The sequence below is a fragment of the Ranitomeya imitator genome, chromosome 5 (assembly GCF_032444005.1).
Source record: "Ranitomeya imitator isolate aRanImi1 chromosome 5, aRanImi1.pri, whole genome shotgun sequence".
NCBI classification, from domain to species: domain Eukaryota; kingdom Metazoa; phylum Chordata; class Amphibia; order Anura; family Dendrobatidae; genus Ranitomeya; species Ranitomeya imitator.
Genome location: NC_091286.1, coordinates 12,750,340 through 12,768,581, shown reverse-complemented (window position 1 = coordinate 12,768,581; position 18,242 = coordinate 12,750,340). Strand labels below are relative to the sequence as shown.

The 18,242-nt window shown below is 46.1% G+C and overlaps 1 protein-coding gene across 5 annotated transcripts in view; it reads left to right on the top strand.

Moving 5' to 3' along the window:
* KCNK17 (potassium two pore domain channel subfamily K member 17) overlaps positions 1–17,705 on the top strand; it is a 67,037-nt gene extending 49,332 nt beyond the window's left edge. For 2 of the 5 annotated variants that reach the window (XR_011321881.1, XR_011321883.1), the window contains exons 3-7: positions 2,717–2,831; positions 5,315–5,481; positions 7,658–7,826; positions 8,337–11,257; positions 16,405–17,705. Coding sequence is in view for 1 of the 5 variants with exons in the window: in XM_069768314.1 (XP_069624415.1) it covers positions 2,717–2,831; positions 5,315–5,481; positions 7,658–7,826; positions 8,337–8,629 (744 nt within the window). In the remaining 4 variants the exon portion in view is untranslated. Of the gene's footprint in view, positions 1–2,716; positions 2,832–5,314; positions 5,482–7,657; positions 7,827–8,336; positions 13,313–16,404 lie in introns of those variants that run through there. The other 3 variants (XR_011321884.1, XR_011321882.1, XM_069768314.1) reach the window with 3 other exon arrangements.
* Positions 17,706–18,242: the final 537 nt, after the last annotated feature.

Below are 18,242 nucleotides of genomic sequence, written 5' to 3'. Positions count from 1 at the left end.
AAAACGTCCGATCATTGGATGAAAAGATCTTTTATGTAGCACAAAAAAAAAAATCATCGTTCTCGGCAGCACATCAACCTGTACTAGAAGGACTAGTGCTGCCGAGAAGAATGGCAGCTTCTCTAGTAGTGACCATTCCTTGCGCTCTGCCCACCATACACCCCACACGGACACATTTCACAAGTATCAGGGCAGGATATCTGTTTGCAGATTTATCTTGTTCCGGATTGTCTAGATTGGATGCAATAGTAGCAAACATTCAGCTCTGAGAAGTTATATCATTTTTTCAGCCACTGAATCTGACATTCACTGCACAATCAGAGAATCAGACTCATCAGACAATTAAGACATTTATCTTCATTGTCTCGTACCCAAAATACCCCAGCAATAACCACAGATGAGACAAATAAAACCGATCAACCATAAAGGCTCCAATAAACGAGAACGAAACGTCCCGATAAAGAAACTGCGGCCTGATGAGCAAACGAAAAACTCCTGCTCCGCGTTCACACATTACATCTCCTGACCAGAGAGCCCTTAACCCCTCGCTGCCATGAAAACTTCCTACAGCGCAAATGTTGTGATCTGTCCGGACTCAACACATCTCATAACAACATTCGGCATCGGTAAATAAAAGCTCATCATCTAATGAAATACACATATCATAAAGCTGCGGTAACCAGGAAAATCAGAGGAGGAAAATAATAAAAGGGTAATCTGAGAAAATAGGAATAATAGAATGGAAGCTGTTTATATAAGGAAAGAAAATGTCACTGGGGAAAAAATGTGCACTACATAATAATGCTAATACTGCCACTATGTGCAAGAATATAACTACTATAATACTGCCACAATGTGCAAGAATATAACTACTATAATACTGCCACTATGTGCAAGAATATAACTACTATAATACTGCCACTATGTACAAGAATATAACTACTATAATACTGCCCCTATGTACAAGAATATAACTACTATAATACTGCCCCTATGTACAAGAATATAACTACTATAATACTGCCCCTATGTACAAGAATATAACTACTATAATACTGCCCCTATGTACAAGAATATAACTACTATAATACTGCTCCTATGTACAAGAATATAACTACTATAATACTGCCCCTATGTACAAGAATATAACTACTATAATACTGCCCCCTATGTACAAGAATATAACTACTATAATACTGCCCCTATGTACAGGATTATAACTACTATAATACTGCCCCTATGTACAAGAATATAACTACTATAATACTGCTACTATGTACAAGAATATAACTACTATAATACTGCTCCTATGTACAAGAATATAACTACTATAATACTGCTCCTATGTACAAGAATATAACTACTATAATACTGCCCCTATTTACAAGAATATAACTACTATAATACTGCTCCTATGTACAAGAATATAACTACTATAATACTGTCCCCTATGTACAAGAATATAACTACTATAATACTGCTCCTATGTACAAGAATATAACTACTATAATACTGCTCTTATGTACAAGAATATAACTACTATAATACTGCTCCTATGTACAAGAATATAACTACTATAATACTGTCCCCTATGTACAAGAATATAACTACTATAATACTGCCCCTATGTACAAGAATATAACTACTATAATACTGCCCCTATGTACAAGAATATAACTACTATAATACTGCTCCTATGTACAAGAATATAACTAGTATAATACTGCCCCTATGTACAGGAATATAACTACTATAATACTGCTCCTATGTACAAGAATATAACTACTATAATACTGCTCCTATGTACAAGAATATAACTACTATAATACTGCTCCTTTGTACAAGAATATAACTACTATAATACTGCCCCCTATGTACAAGAATATAACTACTATAATACTGCCCCTATGTACAAGAATATAACTACTATAATACTGCCCCTATGTACAAGAATATAACTACTATAATACTGCCCCTATGTACAAGAATATAACTACTATAATACTGCCCCCTATGTACAAGAATATAACTACTATAATACTGCTCCTATGTACAAGAATATAACTACTATAATACTACCCCTATGTACAAGAATATAACTACTATAATACTGCCCCTATATACAAGAATATAACTACTATAATACTGCTCCTATATACAAGAATATAACTATTATAATACTGCCCCTATGTACAAGAACATAACTACTATAATACTGCTCCTATATACAAGAATATAACTACTATAATACTGCCCCCTATGTACAAGAATATAACTACTATAATACTGCCACTATATACAAGAATATAACTACTATAATACTGCTCCTATATACAAGAATATAACTACTATAATACTGCTCCTATGTACAAGAATAAAACTACTATAATACTGCCCCTATGTACAAGAATATAACTACTATAATACTGCTCCTATGTACAAGAATAAAACTACTATAATACTGCCCCTATGTACAAGAATATAACTACTATAATACTGCTCCTATGTACAGGAATATAACTACTATAATACTGCCCATATGTACAAGAATATAACTACTATAATACTGCTCCTAAGTACAAGAATATAACTACTATAATACTGCCCCCATGTACAAGAATATAACTACTATAATACTGCCCCTATATACAAGAATATAACTACTATAATACTGCCCCTATGTACAAGAATATAACTAACCTACTATATATCTCAGTTTATTATACAGGCGTATAAGCAGGGGTCGAACGTTCTCGGTAATGGCACCAGCCTGGAGACTTGGAGCTTTCCTGGATCCTTCTTCTTTTCTGTGACTGCTATAACAACTATCGGTGAGAATTCTGAGGTTTTTGTAAATCTTAGTTTGAGTTCTTATTGTTGGATCCTGTGTGTGTCATGTCCTGTATTGGGAGCACGTACACATGTAGCGGTCACTGTATAGCCATATGTGGCAGTTTTAGCTCAATATTTATTTTAAATGTTAAATTGTTTAAGCCGTAACTAAACTTTGTTATTAATTGTTCCCACTTAGTTGACACTTGAATTTCCGACAGATCATGGGCGTCTTGTTTTTGAGACCCCGACTGATCACAGTTGGTCTGATTGGTGGCGGACTCATGCAGGAGGGGAGGCCAGGAGACCAGGGCTGTGTCCTATGGTGGGGGCGTCTTCTCCTGTGAGTTGCTGCCTGCTTTCGATTGGTCATCATCATTAACAGAGAAGAAGTACACGCCCCCAGTGAAAACTGTCTGATAACGCCCACTTGGACCTAGCAAAAATTAACTAATTTCTTACAAAATCTCAACTATGGCAAAAGTTAAAAAAAAAAGTTATTTTCAGCTCTGCAGCCACTATTACATCCTGTGTCCAGTTAGTCATGAATCATTTTGTGAAAGGTCTTCCCTGAATTTTTTTTTTCATAAATCAAAAGTAAAGGAAAAATAAGAAACTATAATAAAGAGAGCCCCTGATTTTCCATTTGTTAATCACAGGTTGAACGCTGCTGACTGGCATTATCAATTCCTTGGATATCTTTTTGTATCCCTTTCCTGTTTTGTACAGTTCAACTACCTTTTCCCGTAGATCTATTGACAATTCTTTTGCTTTCCCCATGACTCACAATCCAGAAATGTCAGTGGCTGGATGAAAGATGCCAGAGTCTGTCTGGATCCCAGAAACTCACTCTTCTTTTATGCACACACTGATTACAAGCAAACAGGTCACAGGTGAGGATGTTCCCTTTAGTAGCCATTCACACCCATTGGTGTCAACTTCTGTGCATGTTATCGGCCAAAATCACCAGGGGATGTGAACGTTAGATCAGGGTCATTTGGATGTTTTGGGTTGTCCTTATGATTTATAAAGAGAAAACACAGTAGTCTGACAATAAATGCTTCACCCAACCACTAACCATGAGTGGAGAAAAGGTTTTGACGTTATTATTCATATTCACTGAAAAAACGGACAAGAAAGCAAAAAATTCTGTGGTTGTCGGTGCCATCCTGATTGAAGCGATAGCCCCGGCTGGGACTTCTGTTTTCTTTGCTTCTGATGCAGCCTCTCTATCCTTTTCTCAACTACTCAAGTGATTTTTGATAAAGACCCGGAATAGGGTCGAAACGTTACCTCGTTATCTCGTCACTTTTTTTCCCTGTGGTGTACTGTAAATAAATTTGAGCACGAGACTTTTTTGAGTGCGGCTGTTACATTTCTTTGTACCTGGTTTTATGGTGGCACAATTGCTGACTCTGCCATGGGAGCACTATGGCTAGGTTATCAGGTACAGGGACGAATCGTTATTATGTACAGTCGCTGGCTCTACTACAACGGCAATGTGACTGGAAATATTATGGGGTGCGGTGACTAAATCTGCTGTGGTATTTGGAGACTACGTTCTCCACATTCCCATTTTTGAAAGCAGAATTCACCGCATTGCTGCAGTTATCACATTGTCCACTAGATGGCAGTATTTCTCTGCCTGTCATCGATGCGGCAGGTTTTATTAGTATTAGTGGTGGTTTTACAGTTGCATCAACTCTAGATCAGACTGATACATGTGACCTGCACTGATACATTGTATTTACCAATAGAAGACAGAGAATGGCTCCTGGACACATTGTAACAAACCCTCAGCTGTGAGAAGTATTAGGTCAGCTGTGAGTGTTCAGCCTGTGGATGTAAACAAGTATTTCATTCATATGTTCCCTTATATAGCGCCATTAATTCCACAGCACTTTACAGACATTGTCATCACTGTCCCCATCGGGGCTCACAATCTACATTCTCTATGAGTCTTTGGAGTGTGGGAGAATTCAGAGGAAACTCACGGAACACGGAGAGAATATAGAGAACGGAACTGAACCCAGACAGCAAAGATTGTGAACATGACGAGGAACATAAAGCCTCTATTGGAACGCTGCAGAAAGATTTGTTTAAATGAATTTATATCAATATTTATATATTTATCGTGAAGCTTTCGTGCGCTGATCTGACATGGACTGATCCTGACAACAGCTGGTCGGGGGGTCCGGGTGTCGGCCCCACGCTGTGCTGCAGAGGGGTCCTCAGCCCCTGAACGCCCCTCACTCCTGTGCAGAGATGCAGCAGAGCTGAACTTGTAACATGAAGCGTCACGTCTGGTGGCACACGAGGACGGAGAATATGGAAGTTCTCTGTGATTCCGTATTCATATGTAAAGCGCCATGGAATAAATGGCGCTATAAAAATGTATAATAATAATAATAGTAATAAAAAATTCCTCCAGGGTGCGGATCCTGCAAATAATGTCCCCACTGTCGTCTCCTCTGTCCTGCAGGTTACGGGAACCTGAGCCCGAGCACGGTGGGCGGCCGCATCTTCTGCATCTTCTTTGCACTGTTCGGGATTCCACTAAACCTGATCCTCCTGAACCGCATCGGGCAGCGGATGCTGAGCCTGGTGCAGAGGTCCGCAGACGCGCTGGGGAGGAAAGTGGGCCGAAAGGTGAGAGGAGAACAGCAATGTGCTGCTCCCTGGTTACTAATGGGGCAATGTCACCTGTCTGGAGATAGAGGGGATTCCAGAGCTGCAGCATTTACCAAAGGGAGTCACTAGTGCTACAACATGGGCGTCAGCAGAGAGCGCCCTCTAGTGCTAGCATGTAATAAGAGGGGGAGCAACAGGTGGTGTTCTGCATTATCCAGCAGAATAGTGAGTGCAGCTCTGGAGTATAACACAGGATGTAACTCAGGATCAGTAATGTAATGTATATACACAGTGATTCCACCAGCAGAATAGTGAGTGCAGCTCTGGAGTATAATACAGGATGTAACTCAGGATCAGTAATGTAATGTATGTACACAGTGATTCCACCAGCAGAATAGTGAGTGCAGCTCTGGGGTATAATACAGGATATAACTGAGGATCAGTAATGTAATGTATGTACACCACGACTGCACCAGCAGAATAGTGAGTGCAGCTCTGGAGTATAATACAGGAGGTAACTCACGGTCAGTAATGTAATGTATGTACACAGTGACTGCACCAGCAGGATAGTGAGTGCAGCTCTGGGGTATAATACAGGATGTAACTCAGGATCAGTAATGTAATGTATGTACACAGTGACTGCACCAGCAGAATATTGAGTGCAGCTCTGGAGTATAATACAGGATGTAACTCAGGATCAGTAATGTAATGTATGTACACAGTGACTGCACCAGCAGAATAGTGAGTGCAGCTCTGGAGAATAATACAGGAGGTAACTCAGGATCAGTAATGTAATGTATGTACACAGTGACTGCACCAGCAGAATAGTGAGCGCAGCTCTAGGGTATAATACAGGATGTAACTCAGGATCTGTAATGTAATGTATGTACACAGTGACTGCACCAGCAGAATAGTGAGTGCAGCTCTGGAGAATAATACAGGAGGTAACTCAGGATCAGTAATGTAATGTATGTACACAGTGACTGCACCAGCAGAATAGTGAGTGCAGCTCTGGAGTATAATACAGGATGTAACTCAGGATCTGTAATGTAATGTATGTACACAGTGACTGCACCAGCAGGATAGTGAGCGCAGCTCTGGGGTATAATACAGGAGGTAACTCAGGATCAGTAATGTAATGTATGTACACAGTGACTGCACCAGCAGAATAGTGAGCGCAGCTCTGGGGTATAATACAGGAGGTAACTCAGGATCAGTAATGTAATGTATGTACACAGTGACTGCACTAGCAGAATAGTGAGTGCAGCTCTGGGGTATAATACAGGATGTAACTCAGGATCAGTAATGTAAGGTATGTACACAGTGGCTGCACCAGCAGAATAGTGAGTGCAGCTCTGGGTATGATACAGGATGTAACTCAGGAACAGTAATGTAATGTATGTACACAGTGACTGCTCCAGCAGAATAGTGAGTGCAGCTCTGGAGTATAATACAGGAGGTAACTCAGGATCAGTAATGTAATGTATGTACACAGTGACTGCACCAGCAGAATAGTGAGTGCAGCTCTGGGGTATAATACAGGAGGTAACTCAGGATCAGTAATGTAATGTATGTACACAGTGAGTGCACCAGCAGAATAGTGAGTGCAGCTCTGGAGTATAATACAGGATGTAACTCAGGATCAGTAATGTAATGCATGTACACAGTGACTGCACCAGCAGAATAGTGAGTGCAACTCTGGGTATGATACAGGATGTAACTCAGGAACAGTAATGTAATGTATGTACACAGTGACTGCTCCAGCAGAATAGTGAGTGCAGCTGTGGAATATAATACAGGATGTAACTCAGGATCAGTAATGTAATGTATGTACACAGTGACTGCACCAGCAGAATAGTGAGTGCAGCTCTGGGGTATAATACAGGAGGTAACTCAGGATCAGTAATGTAATGTATGTACACAGTGACTGCACCAGCAGAATAGTGAGTGCAGCTCTGGAGAATAATACTGATGGTAACTATGTGTGTTGAATGATCAGTCTGCCTGTAGCCTCCACTTGTTCGGGTTCCCCCTTCCATGCATTGAGCAGCCTGTAGTCACCGTTCTTGTGTATTTTGATGACCTCCTTACATTTTGAACCTGCTTTTATTAGACTTCCCTTTTCGGGGGATTCACCCCCCGTCGCCCCTGGAGCGATCTTCTGATTTCTCATTCCCTTTCCTTCTTCTTTCAGAAAGCGGTGACGTTCTTCTCCAGCTCTTGCGCGGTGGTGGTCGGTCTCCTTCTGTTCTTCTTGCTGCCACCAATCCTCTTCCGCGGGATGGAGGGCTGGACATATGAGGAGGGCTTCTACTACGCCTTCATCACCCTCAGCACTATCGGTTTTGGAGACTATGTCATCGGTGAGTCTGGAGGACCCGATCCAGATGTAGCAGTGGTCAATGTGTTGGGTTGTTCTCCGGTATTATTGTGCCATAAGCCGCAGTTCTGGAACCAAAGGGCGTCTCACTCACATGCCTCAATAATAGAGCCTCAGCCTGACTACTGTGAAAACAGCGCCACACCTGTGTACAGGCTGCCTGCGGTACTGCAGCTGAGCCTCATTTACTGCAGTGAAATTCACCTGTAATTCTTGTCTCCACCCCTGGAGTGTGGGGGCGCTGTCCTAATGTGGGAAGGACATCACAGGGGTGCGGTGTACGGGAAGTCAGGGTATAGTAAACTTTAGTGATTCCCTATGGCACCATTGCTAACAATGTGTTATGGAAGCAGTGATGCCGAGTCTCGGGAGCAGCGACGAGATCCTCTGCCCCCAGGACTTGTACACCTGGGAATAGCAATGATTATTTTTCTAAATGGACCCCAAATGTGAGCCCCCCATGACACTGATTGGTTCCCTGTTTGCTCCTCAGGTCGGAACCCTGAAATGAAGTATCCGAACTGGTACCGGAACCTGGTGTCTGTGTGGATCCTGTTCGGCATGGCGTGGCTCGCCCTCATCATCACCCTGAGTATAAACCTCCTGGAGAACTCCCGAGACTTCTGCGTCTGCTGCAGGAGGAAAGAGGGCGAAAAAAAGGAGCACGAACTCATCGATGTGACCCTGAACGGACGCCCCCCGACCCCGCTACAGGAGGACGCGGACTCCACCACCAGCAGCGGGAAGGCCCAGTCCCTGGACTTAGAGCAGAAACACTTGGAGTAACGGACAGAACAGGTCACTGCCCCCAGAGAACATGCAGCCCTGAAATACTCTGTGCTGCTGAGGACTAACCCTCCACTATGTAACGATCAGTCTGTGATCAGCACTCTCCTCTTCTGAAATACTCTGTGCTGCTGCCCTGCACCTTTCTATATGTAACTAGCAGTTTATGATCAGCACTCTCCTCTTCTGAAATACTCTGTGCTGCTGCCCTGCACCTTTCTATATGTAACTAGCAGTTTATGATCAGCACTCTCCTCTTCTGAAATACTCTGTGCTGCTGCCCTGCACCTCTCTTTATGTAACTATCAGTTTATGATCAGCACTCTCCTCTTCTGAAATACTCTATGCTGCTGCCCTGCACCTTTCTATATGTAACTAGCAGTTTGTGATCAGCACTCTCCTCTTCTGAAATACTCTGTGCTGCTGCCCTGCACCTTTCTATATGTAACTAGCAGTTTGTGATCAGCACTCTCCTTTCCTGAAATACTCTGTGCTGCTGCCCTGCACCTTTCTATATGTAACTAGCAGTTTATGATCAGCACTCTCCTCTTCTGAAATACTCTGTGCTGCTGCCCTGCACCTTTCTATATGTAACTAGCAGTTTATGATCAGCACTCTCCTCTTCTGAAATACTCTGTGCTGCTGCCCTGCACCTTTCTATATGTAACTAGCAGTTTGTGATCAGCACTCTCCTTTCCTGAAATACTCTGTGCTGCTGCCCTGCACCTTTCTATATGTAACTAGCAGTTTATGATCAGCACTCTCCTCTTCTGAAATACTCTGTGCTGCTGCCCTGCACCTTTCTATATGTAATTAGCAGTTGGTGATCAGCACTCTCCTTTGCTGACATACTTTGTGCTGCTGCCCTGCACCTTTCTATATGTAACTAGCAGTTTATGATCAGCACTCTCCTCTCCTGAAATACTCTGTGCTGCTGCCCTGCACCTTTCTATATGTAACTAGCAGTTTATGATCAGCACTCTCCTCTCCTGAAATACTCTGTGCTGCTGCCCTGCACCTTTCTATATGTAACTAGCAGTTTATGATCAGCACTCTCCTCTCCTGAAATACTCTGTGCTGCTGAGAGGACTGGCCATCCACTATGTAACTATCAGTTTGTGATATCGCTCAGGATCAGCACTCTCCTCTCCTGAAATACTCTGTACTGCTGCGCTTCACTTTGCGATATGTAACTAGCAGTTTGTGATCAGCACTCTCCTCTTCTGAAATACTCTGTGCTGCCATTCTGCTTTATTAGTAGTGTGACTCGTGTCTGTGACCTCCCCTCGGGATCAGCACATTGTTCTCATTCCTCTCCTTAAATACTCTGTGCTGCTGTTCAGCTTCTTTTTGGACTTCTCACCGGATCCCCGCTCCCCTCTCCTGAAATACAGTTTCCAGGTGAATCTCTGTGTCTTGGCCTCCAGTCACATCCAGAGCTGCAATCATAATCCTGCTGGCTAGCCCTAGCGCTGGCTGGTGACCTGTGGTCGGCCATAAGTCAGGGCCATTATCCGGCTTATTCTCCTGCTGTTGTCGGCCATCATGAACGTTCTCAGGACTGATTGACTGATGTTCGGACCTCTGCGGACATCACTGGTCCATCGCTGCATGTGCAGTGCTTCTACATATAGTATATACAGTATATACCCCGCCACAATGCCTGCACTAAGCTGGACTCCGCTTACATCCTCTGTGCTGCTGTATGATGATGATTCATGGGCTCCAAATCTGCAAAAAGTCGAAAATGAAGACAACTCTATTGATATTTCACCTTTAGAGGTGGGAATTCAAGTGGGACCCCCGAATGAGCCAAATACTGGGGAAACGCGGAGCATTGACGGTCGGCTCAGGCCGCGGTTCTGCAGATCCGTCCTCATCACAGTGGAAAATTCCACCTCCCGTCTATAACATGGCAATAACACGCCGCTCGCCATAATAACGGTCCGCGCCCCCAATCACAACACGACTCGGGGGGCAGCGAGCGGGCGGGAAAATAAAGCCGAGACCAGAACCGTCCATGGTAAACATTCCAGAGACGCCTCGTGTACGGCGGCGAGGAAACGGCATGGCGAAGACCTCCGCGCCCCTCACAGGGATGGACGGTTAACCCTCTCACTGCTGCATCACACTGGGCCTCTGGGAGGTTTTACCAGCATTTTTTATGATAAAATAGTGGTTTGCAGAAGTATTTCCCCCCTCGTCCATTGTTGCAGATTTGTCGCACTGATCTGTAAAGGAAAGGTCTAAACAGCGAACACCAATATGGAAACGCCATCCTTACGCTGAAAGGATACTAAGATCTATGTTTTTACACTCTTGTGCGTATTTTGGACTCAAACTTTTTACAGATGGGTTTCATTAAACATTTTCCACCATTTTGCTAAAAGTTTCAGTTTTTTGTTTCCCTGCACATTGCTAGCTGCGGAATGAGTTAACGGAGAATCGCTTAGCGAGCTCGTTCTGTCGGAAGAGTCTGAAACGGTTTTATCTATTTCACAGCTGATTCAACTTTGATGTGGTCTGTTGTCATGAAACAGCGCAGAAGAGATCAGAAGAAGCCATCTCTGAGGAGGAGCTCACTGAAGGATTCTTAGACGACTCGTCCTGCAATAGAGGACATAGCAGGTAAACTGTGCAGCATTTTTAATGGAAGCCTTTGGCAAAAATGATTTTTTAGCCCAAATAAATGCGTGTAAGTAAAATACAAAATAAATTTAAAAAGTTGTTTATATCCTTAAATCAGAGACCAGTAATTGTTGCCGCTAAGTATTCTCCATCATTATTGAGGAGGTTTCTCCTACTTTTCTCTGCGGAGTCATTCATAGTGACATATATGATGAATTTGCATGGCGGTCTTCACCTCGACCCGTCCAACCCCAAATACAACCACTTTGGTGGAGCGTTTTGGGTCTTCTGTAAAAACGCCAAAAGTTGCCAAATTTTGCAATTTCAAGTTGTGCAAACATTTTGCGACATTCCAAGGTTTTCATTTAAGAAATCTGGAGAAAACACTGATACATCGGGCCCTGTGTCTTTCCATTCTTCACCATTTTCCTGATCTCCACTTGTCAGTTTATAGAAACTTTTTTGTTTCCATTCAGAGAGTTATCCGGTATATATCTGTATATATCTATGTATACGCTGTATATATCTGTATATATCTGTATATACCCTGTATATAGCTGTAATATCTGTATTTATGTGTACATATCTGTATACACCCGCTCCTGCTCTGAGCTGTAGATACAATGTATCAGTCTACACATCTGTGAACTCCGGACTGATACATTGTAGCAAAGTGCCTGAGCAGCAGCTGCTGGGTTGAGCTCACAGAGCATTGTCTGCACTGATACATTGTATCCTCCTCTGGGCTGAGCGCAGGACGAGCTGTGCCGGATCGCTGCCTCTGAATGGAAACCAGTGTTCTATTCACTGACAGCAGAGATCTTGACCTGAGCCTGTGAAGCTCGAGTGTGTGAGCTGCAGACGATTCTCGGGCACAGAGCTGACACTTTCTTCCATGTTGCCCGGTGTAGATCCCCCTATGTGCGGACAGTGCCCGCCGCTCCTGGCGTTCGGATCCTCAGATGATAATAATAATAATCTGTCACGGGGCTACCGCAACAGAGAGGTTCCAGAGAACCGCAGCGCTCTGGGCCTCGTTCACACACAGTGAACAGAAGCTCTTCTCCTGTATTTTGACCTGGCTGCTTTGTGCCAGCAGTGCAGGAGTTAACCTTATTTGCTAAGTTCCTGTGAGCTGGGTCTCTCAGCTGAAGTGGATTTTGTAATCTCCTCCTCTATATAGACCCAGCCTTGACTACAGCTAGTGTCAGTGATCAGTTCTGCTGCCTGGCTTGGAGGTTGAAGGCGAGTGATATTTGGAGCTTGGAGGTTTATTACAGAGATTGGTGTCTGATGTTTTGGGTGCTTGTTAAACCTGTTTTCCTTCCTAGTTTATTCCTTCTCTTCCCTTCTCTGTGTTTCCTCTGTGGTTGTGTGAGCATTTGGTGAGTTTGAGACTTTTAGTTACCTTGTCTGTATACCCTGTTTATTGTTGTGTTTATACACTGGTGCAGTCCTCCTCCCTGGGGGGGAGAGGGGCCACTGATAGGGCCTGCACAGGAGACAGGGATACGCTGGCGGCTCGGGCCTCCTAACCATCATAGGTACCCCCGAGATAAGGGAAAGCCAGGGCCCCATTAACGTGGTAGGGACAGGTGCGGGTCCCAGTACGCCGTCCTGCCCCTTTAACGCCGCTTACGGCGTGACATAATCTTTATTTATATGGCACTGACATATTCCGCAGCGCTGTACAGTTTGCTTATACTGTTGGGTCCAGATGATGAAATTCAGAGGTGACATAAGAGCTGGCGACGGCTCTGACATCGGAGAACATTCCAGAAAAATGTTCTGTAATGGATGAGAGCACGAAGGAAAATTCCCACCAGCACCGAGGACACAACCACAGATGTGGGGTCACCTCATATACCGGCACAGAGGACACAACCACATATGTGGGGTCACCTCATATACCGGCACTGAGGACACAACCACAGATGTGGGGTCACCTCATATACCGGCACTGAGGACACAACCACAGATGTGGGGTCACCTCATATACCGGCACCGAGGACACAACCACAGATGTGAGGTCACCTCATATACCGGCACCGAGGACACAACCACAGATGTGAGGTCACCTCATATACCGGCACAGAGGACACAACCACATATGTGGGGTCACCTCATATACCGGCACTGAGGACACAACCACAGATGTGGGGTCACCTCATATACCGGCACTGAGGACACAACCACAGATGTGGGGTCACCTCATATACCGGCACCGAGGACACAACCACAGATGTGAGGTCACCTCATATACCGGCACCGAGGACACAACCACAGATGTGAGGTCACCTCATATACCGGCACCAAGGACACAACCACAGATGTGGGGTCACCTCATATACCGGCACCGAGGACACAACCACAGATGTGGGGTCACCTCATATACCGGCACCGAGGACACAACCACAGATGTGGGGTCACCTCATATACCGGCACCGAGGACACAACCACAGATGTGGGGTCACCTCATATACCGGCACCGAGGACACAACCACAGATGTGGGGTCACCTCATATACCGGCACTGAGGACACAACCACAGATGTGGGGTCACCTCATATACCGGCACCGAGGACACAACCACAGATGTGGGGTCACCTCATATATCGGCACCAAGGACACAACCACAGATGTGGGGTCACCTCATATACCGGCACAGAGGACACAACCACAGATGTGGGGTCACCTCATATACCGGCACCGAGGACACAACCACAGATGTGAGGTCACCTCATATACCGGCACCAAGGACACAACCACATATGTGGGGTCACCTCATATACCGGCACCGAGGACACAACCACAGATGTGGGGTCACCTCATATATCGGCACCAAGGACACAACCACAGATGTGGGGTCACCTCATATACCGGCACAGAGGACACAACCACAGATGTGGGGTCACCTCATATACCGGCACAGAGGACACAACCACAGATGTGGGGTCACCTCATATACCGGCACCAAGGACACAACCACAGATGTGGGGTCACCTCATATATCGGCACCAAGGACACAACCACAGATGTGGGGTCACCTCATATATCGGCACCAAGGACACAACCACAGATGTGGGGTCACCTCATATACCGGCACAGAGGACACAACCACAGATGTGGGGTCACCTCATATACCGGCACAGAGGACACAACCACAGATGTGGGGTCACCTCATATATCGGCACCGAGGACACAACCACAGATGTGGGGTCACCTCATATACCGGCACAGAGGACACAACCACAGATGTGGGGTCACCTCATATACCGGCACCAAGGACACAACCACAGATGTGGGGTCACCTCATATACCGGCACAGAGGACACAACCACAGATGTGGGGTCACCTCATATATCGGCACCAAGGACACAACCACAGATGTGGGGTCACCTCATATACCGGCACAGAGGACACAACCACAGATGTGGGGTCACCTCATATATCGGCACCGAGGACACAACCACAGATGTGGGGTCACCTCATATACCGGCACAGAGGACACAACCACAGATGTGGGGTCACCTCATATACCGGCACCGAGGACACAACCACAGATGTGGGGTCACCTCATATACCGGCACAGAGGACACAACCACAGATGTGGGGTCACCTCATATACCGGCACCGAGGACACAACCACAGATGTGAGGTCACCTCATATACCGGCACCGAGGACACAACCACAGATGTGAGGTCACCTCATATACCGGCACCAAGGACACAACCACATATGTGGGGTCACCTCATATACCGGCACCGAGGACACAACCACAGATGTGGGGTCACCTCATATATCGGCACCAAGGACACAACCACAGATGTGGGGTCACCTCATATACCGGCACAGAGGACACAACCACAGATGTGGGGTCACCTCATATACCGGCACCGAGGACACAACCACAGATGTGGGGTCACCTCATATACAGGCACCGAGGACACAACCACAGATGTGGGGTCACCTCATATACCGGCACCGAGGACACAACCACAGATGTGGGGTCACCTCATATACCGGCACAGAGGACACAACCACAGATGTGGGGTCACCTCATATACCGGCACCGAGGACACAACCACAGATGTGGGGTCACCTCATATACAGGCACCAAGGACACAACCACAGATGTGGGGTCACCTCATATACCGGCACCGAGGACACAACCACAGATGTGGGGTCACCTCATATACCGGCACCGAGGACACAACCACAGATGTGGGGTCACCTCATATACCGGCACCGAGGACACAACCACAGATGTGGGGTCACCTCATATACAGGCACCAAGGACACAACCACAGATGTGGGGTCACCTCATATACCGGCACCGAGGACACAGCCACAGATGTGGGGTCACCTCATATACCGGCACAGAGGACACAGCCACAGATGTGGGGTCACCTAATATATCGGCACCAAGGACACAACCACAGATGTGGGGTCACCTCATATACCGGCACCGAGGACACAGCCACAGATGTGGGGTCACCTCATATATCGGCACCAAGGACACAACCACAGATGTGGGGTCACCTCATATACCGGCACAGAGGACACAACCACAGATGTGGGGTCACCTCATATACCGGCACCGAGGACACAACCACAGATGTGGGGTCACCTCATATACCGGCACCGAGGACACAGCCACAGATGTGGGGTCACCTCATATACCGGCACCGAGGACACAACCACAGATGTGGGGTCACCTCATATACCGGCACCGAGGACACAACCACAGATGTGGGGTCACCTCATATACCGGCACCGAGGACACAGCCACAGATGTGGGGTCACCTCATATACCGGCACCGAGGACACAGCCACAGATGTGGGGTCACCTCATATACCGGCACCGAGGACACAACCACAGATGTGGGGTCACCTCATATACCGGCACCGAGGACACAACCACAGATGTGGGGTCACCTCATATACCGGCACCGAGGACACAACCACAGATGTGGGGTCACCTCATATACCGGCACCGAGGACACAACCACAGATGTGTTCGCTAGGTTTGTGGTACATTGTTATTGGTTTTTTGTTTTAAATGTTTCCGGCATCTGAATGAGGTGGTGAGGTTGGATACAATGTTGGTGTTTTGTTTCTGGTTCTGATATATTTTTCTGTTCTAGATTATGTCTGCTACAGTCGGCCATCAGGAGGACGGGACCTTTTGAAGTGATGTGGGGACGGTCAACTGTACTATGTGGGATTTCGTCCGGTCCCCCTCCTTTAGTTTCTTCGACTGTTCTAGGGTGGACTATTATACATATTATATATAATTTTTCTGAGATGTATATAGTTACTATATGGAGTTGTGCGATGCCTCGTATGGATATTTGGACTGATAAGTATAGAGCCCTGTACATTTCTATATTGAAGCTATTATGTAGTTGTAGGATATTTTCCCCTTAATTAAGTATCTGGAGTACTGTGTTCCATTTTTTGTGCCATGAGGGATGCTAGTAATTATCAGCCTTTCTTATTGCCCCTAATGTGGTTTATTGGTCACATGAGATATATGTACGGTTGGTCCCCTGGCGTGATATGAAGTGGGGAGTTGGTCCTGAGAGTGGGGCGCATATGTGTTTTTTGGATGCTGCCCTGATGAGACTTAAATAGCGGCCATGTAGTTCATGGTGTCTGTCTCCTTGGCAACCGCTTCTCAGCTCGTCAGACGCCGCTGGAGGTGGACGCATGACGCGATCTGGCGGGGGGGCGGTTCCTTACACGGTGACGTGTGTGGGGGCCGGTCCGGGCGGAGGTGCGCATGCGTCCCCTAGGTGTTGCGCGGCTGAGCTCCAGTTGGTTGCCGGGACTCCCAGGCAGTGACACGCTCTGGTTGGGTGTTGTTACCTACAAGGCGGGGATGCGCTTGCGCCGTTGCGCCGTGGGGCTTTGGAAGGTGGGCGTAACTCCATGCCAGTGACGTGCGAGGAGATATGGGAGGCTCTGGGCCTGTTGGGAACCCTCGGATTGGTCCGGGGTGATTTCCTGGTGCTGATGATTGGTGCTAACATGGAGCATATGGTAGTTTGGAGCCTATTGGCTCTCTTTTGTTTATGGGTAGCCATGTGGTTCTCAGGGGATTGGGTAAACGACTTAAGGTGGATCCTGATACCGGAAGTTAACTACTTATGACTCTTTATTTACTTCTGTATATCTATGTTACAGGGCTATATCGATCTGCCACACGGATTGCTGCTACAGATGGAGGGAAACTTTTAATATGTACATGTCTGATGTCTATTTTGTACTTTTTATTATATGTTAAATGTATTAAAGGGGCGGCTTGATGGTGATTGGTGCCCTGTGTGGCATACACACTATTTAAAGCCGCACCTGTGCACTGAATGTTATGCTTGACAAAGACCCTCTGGGTCGAAACGTTGCTGTTTGATGGCTCAATAAAACTCATTTGTTTGGACTTTACACCCGGATGGAGCGCTGTCTTTCTATTGCTTGAATCTTCTGTGGTCCTGGTGGGTTCCCTGGACCTGGACGGGCGCTCCAGACTGTGAGTGCTGTCGGCCATTTCTCTCTTTTATTACAACCACAGATGTGGGGTCACCTCATATACCGGCACCGAGGACACAACCACAGATGTGGGGTCACCTCATATACAGGCACCGAGGACACAACCACAGATGTGGGGTCACCTCATAGACCGGCACCGAGGACACAACCACAGATGTGGGGTCACCTCATATACCGGCACCGAGGACTCAACCACAGATGTGGGGTCACCTCATATACCGGCACCGAGGACACAACCACAGATGTGGGGTCACCTCATATACCGGCACCGAGGACACAGCCACAGATGTGGGGTCACCTCATATACCGGCACTGAGGATACAACCACAGATGTGGGGTCACCTCATATACCGGCACTAAGGACACAACCACAGATGTGGGGTCACCTCATATACCGGCACCGAGGACACAACCACAGATGTGGGGTCACCTC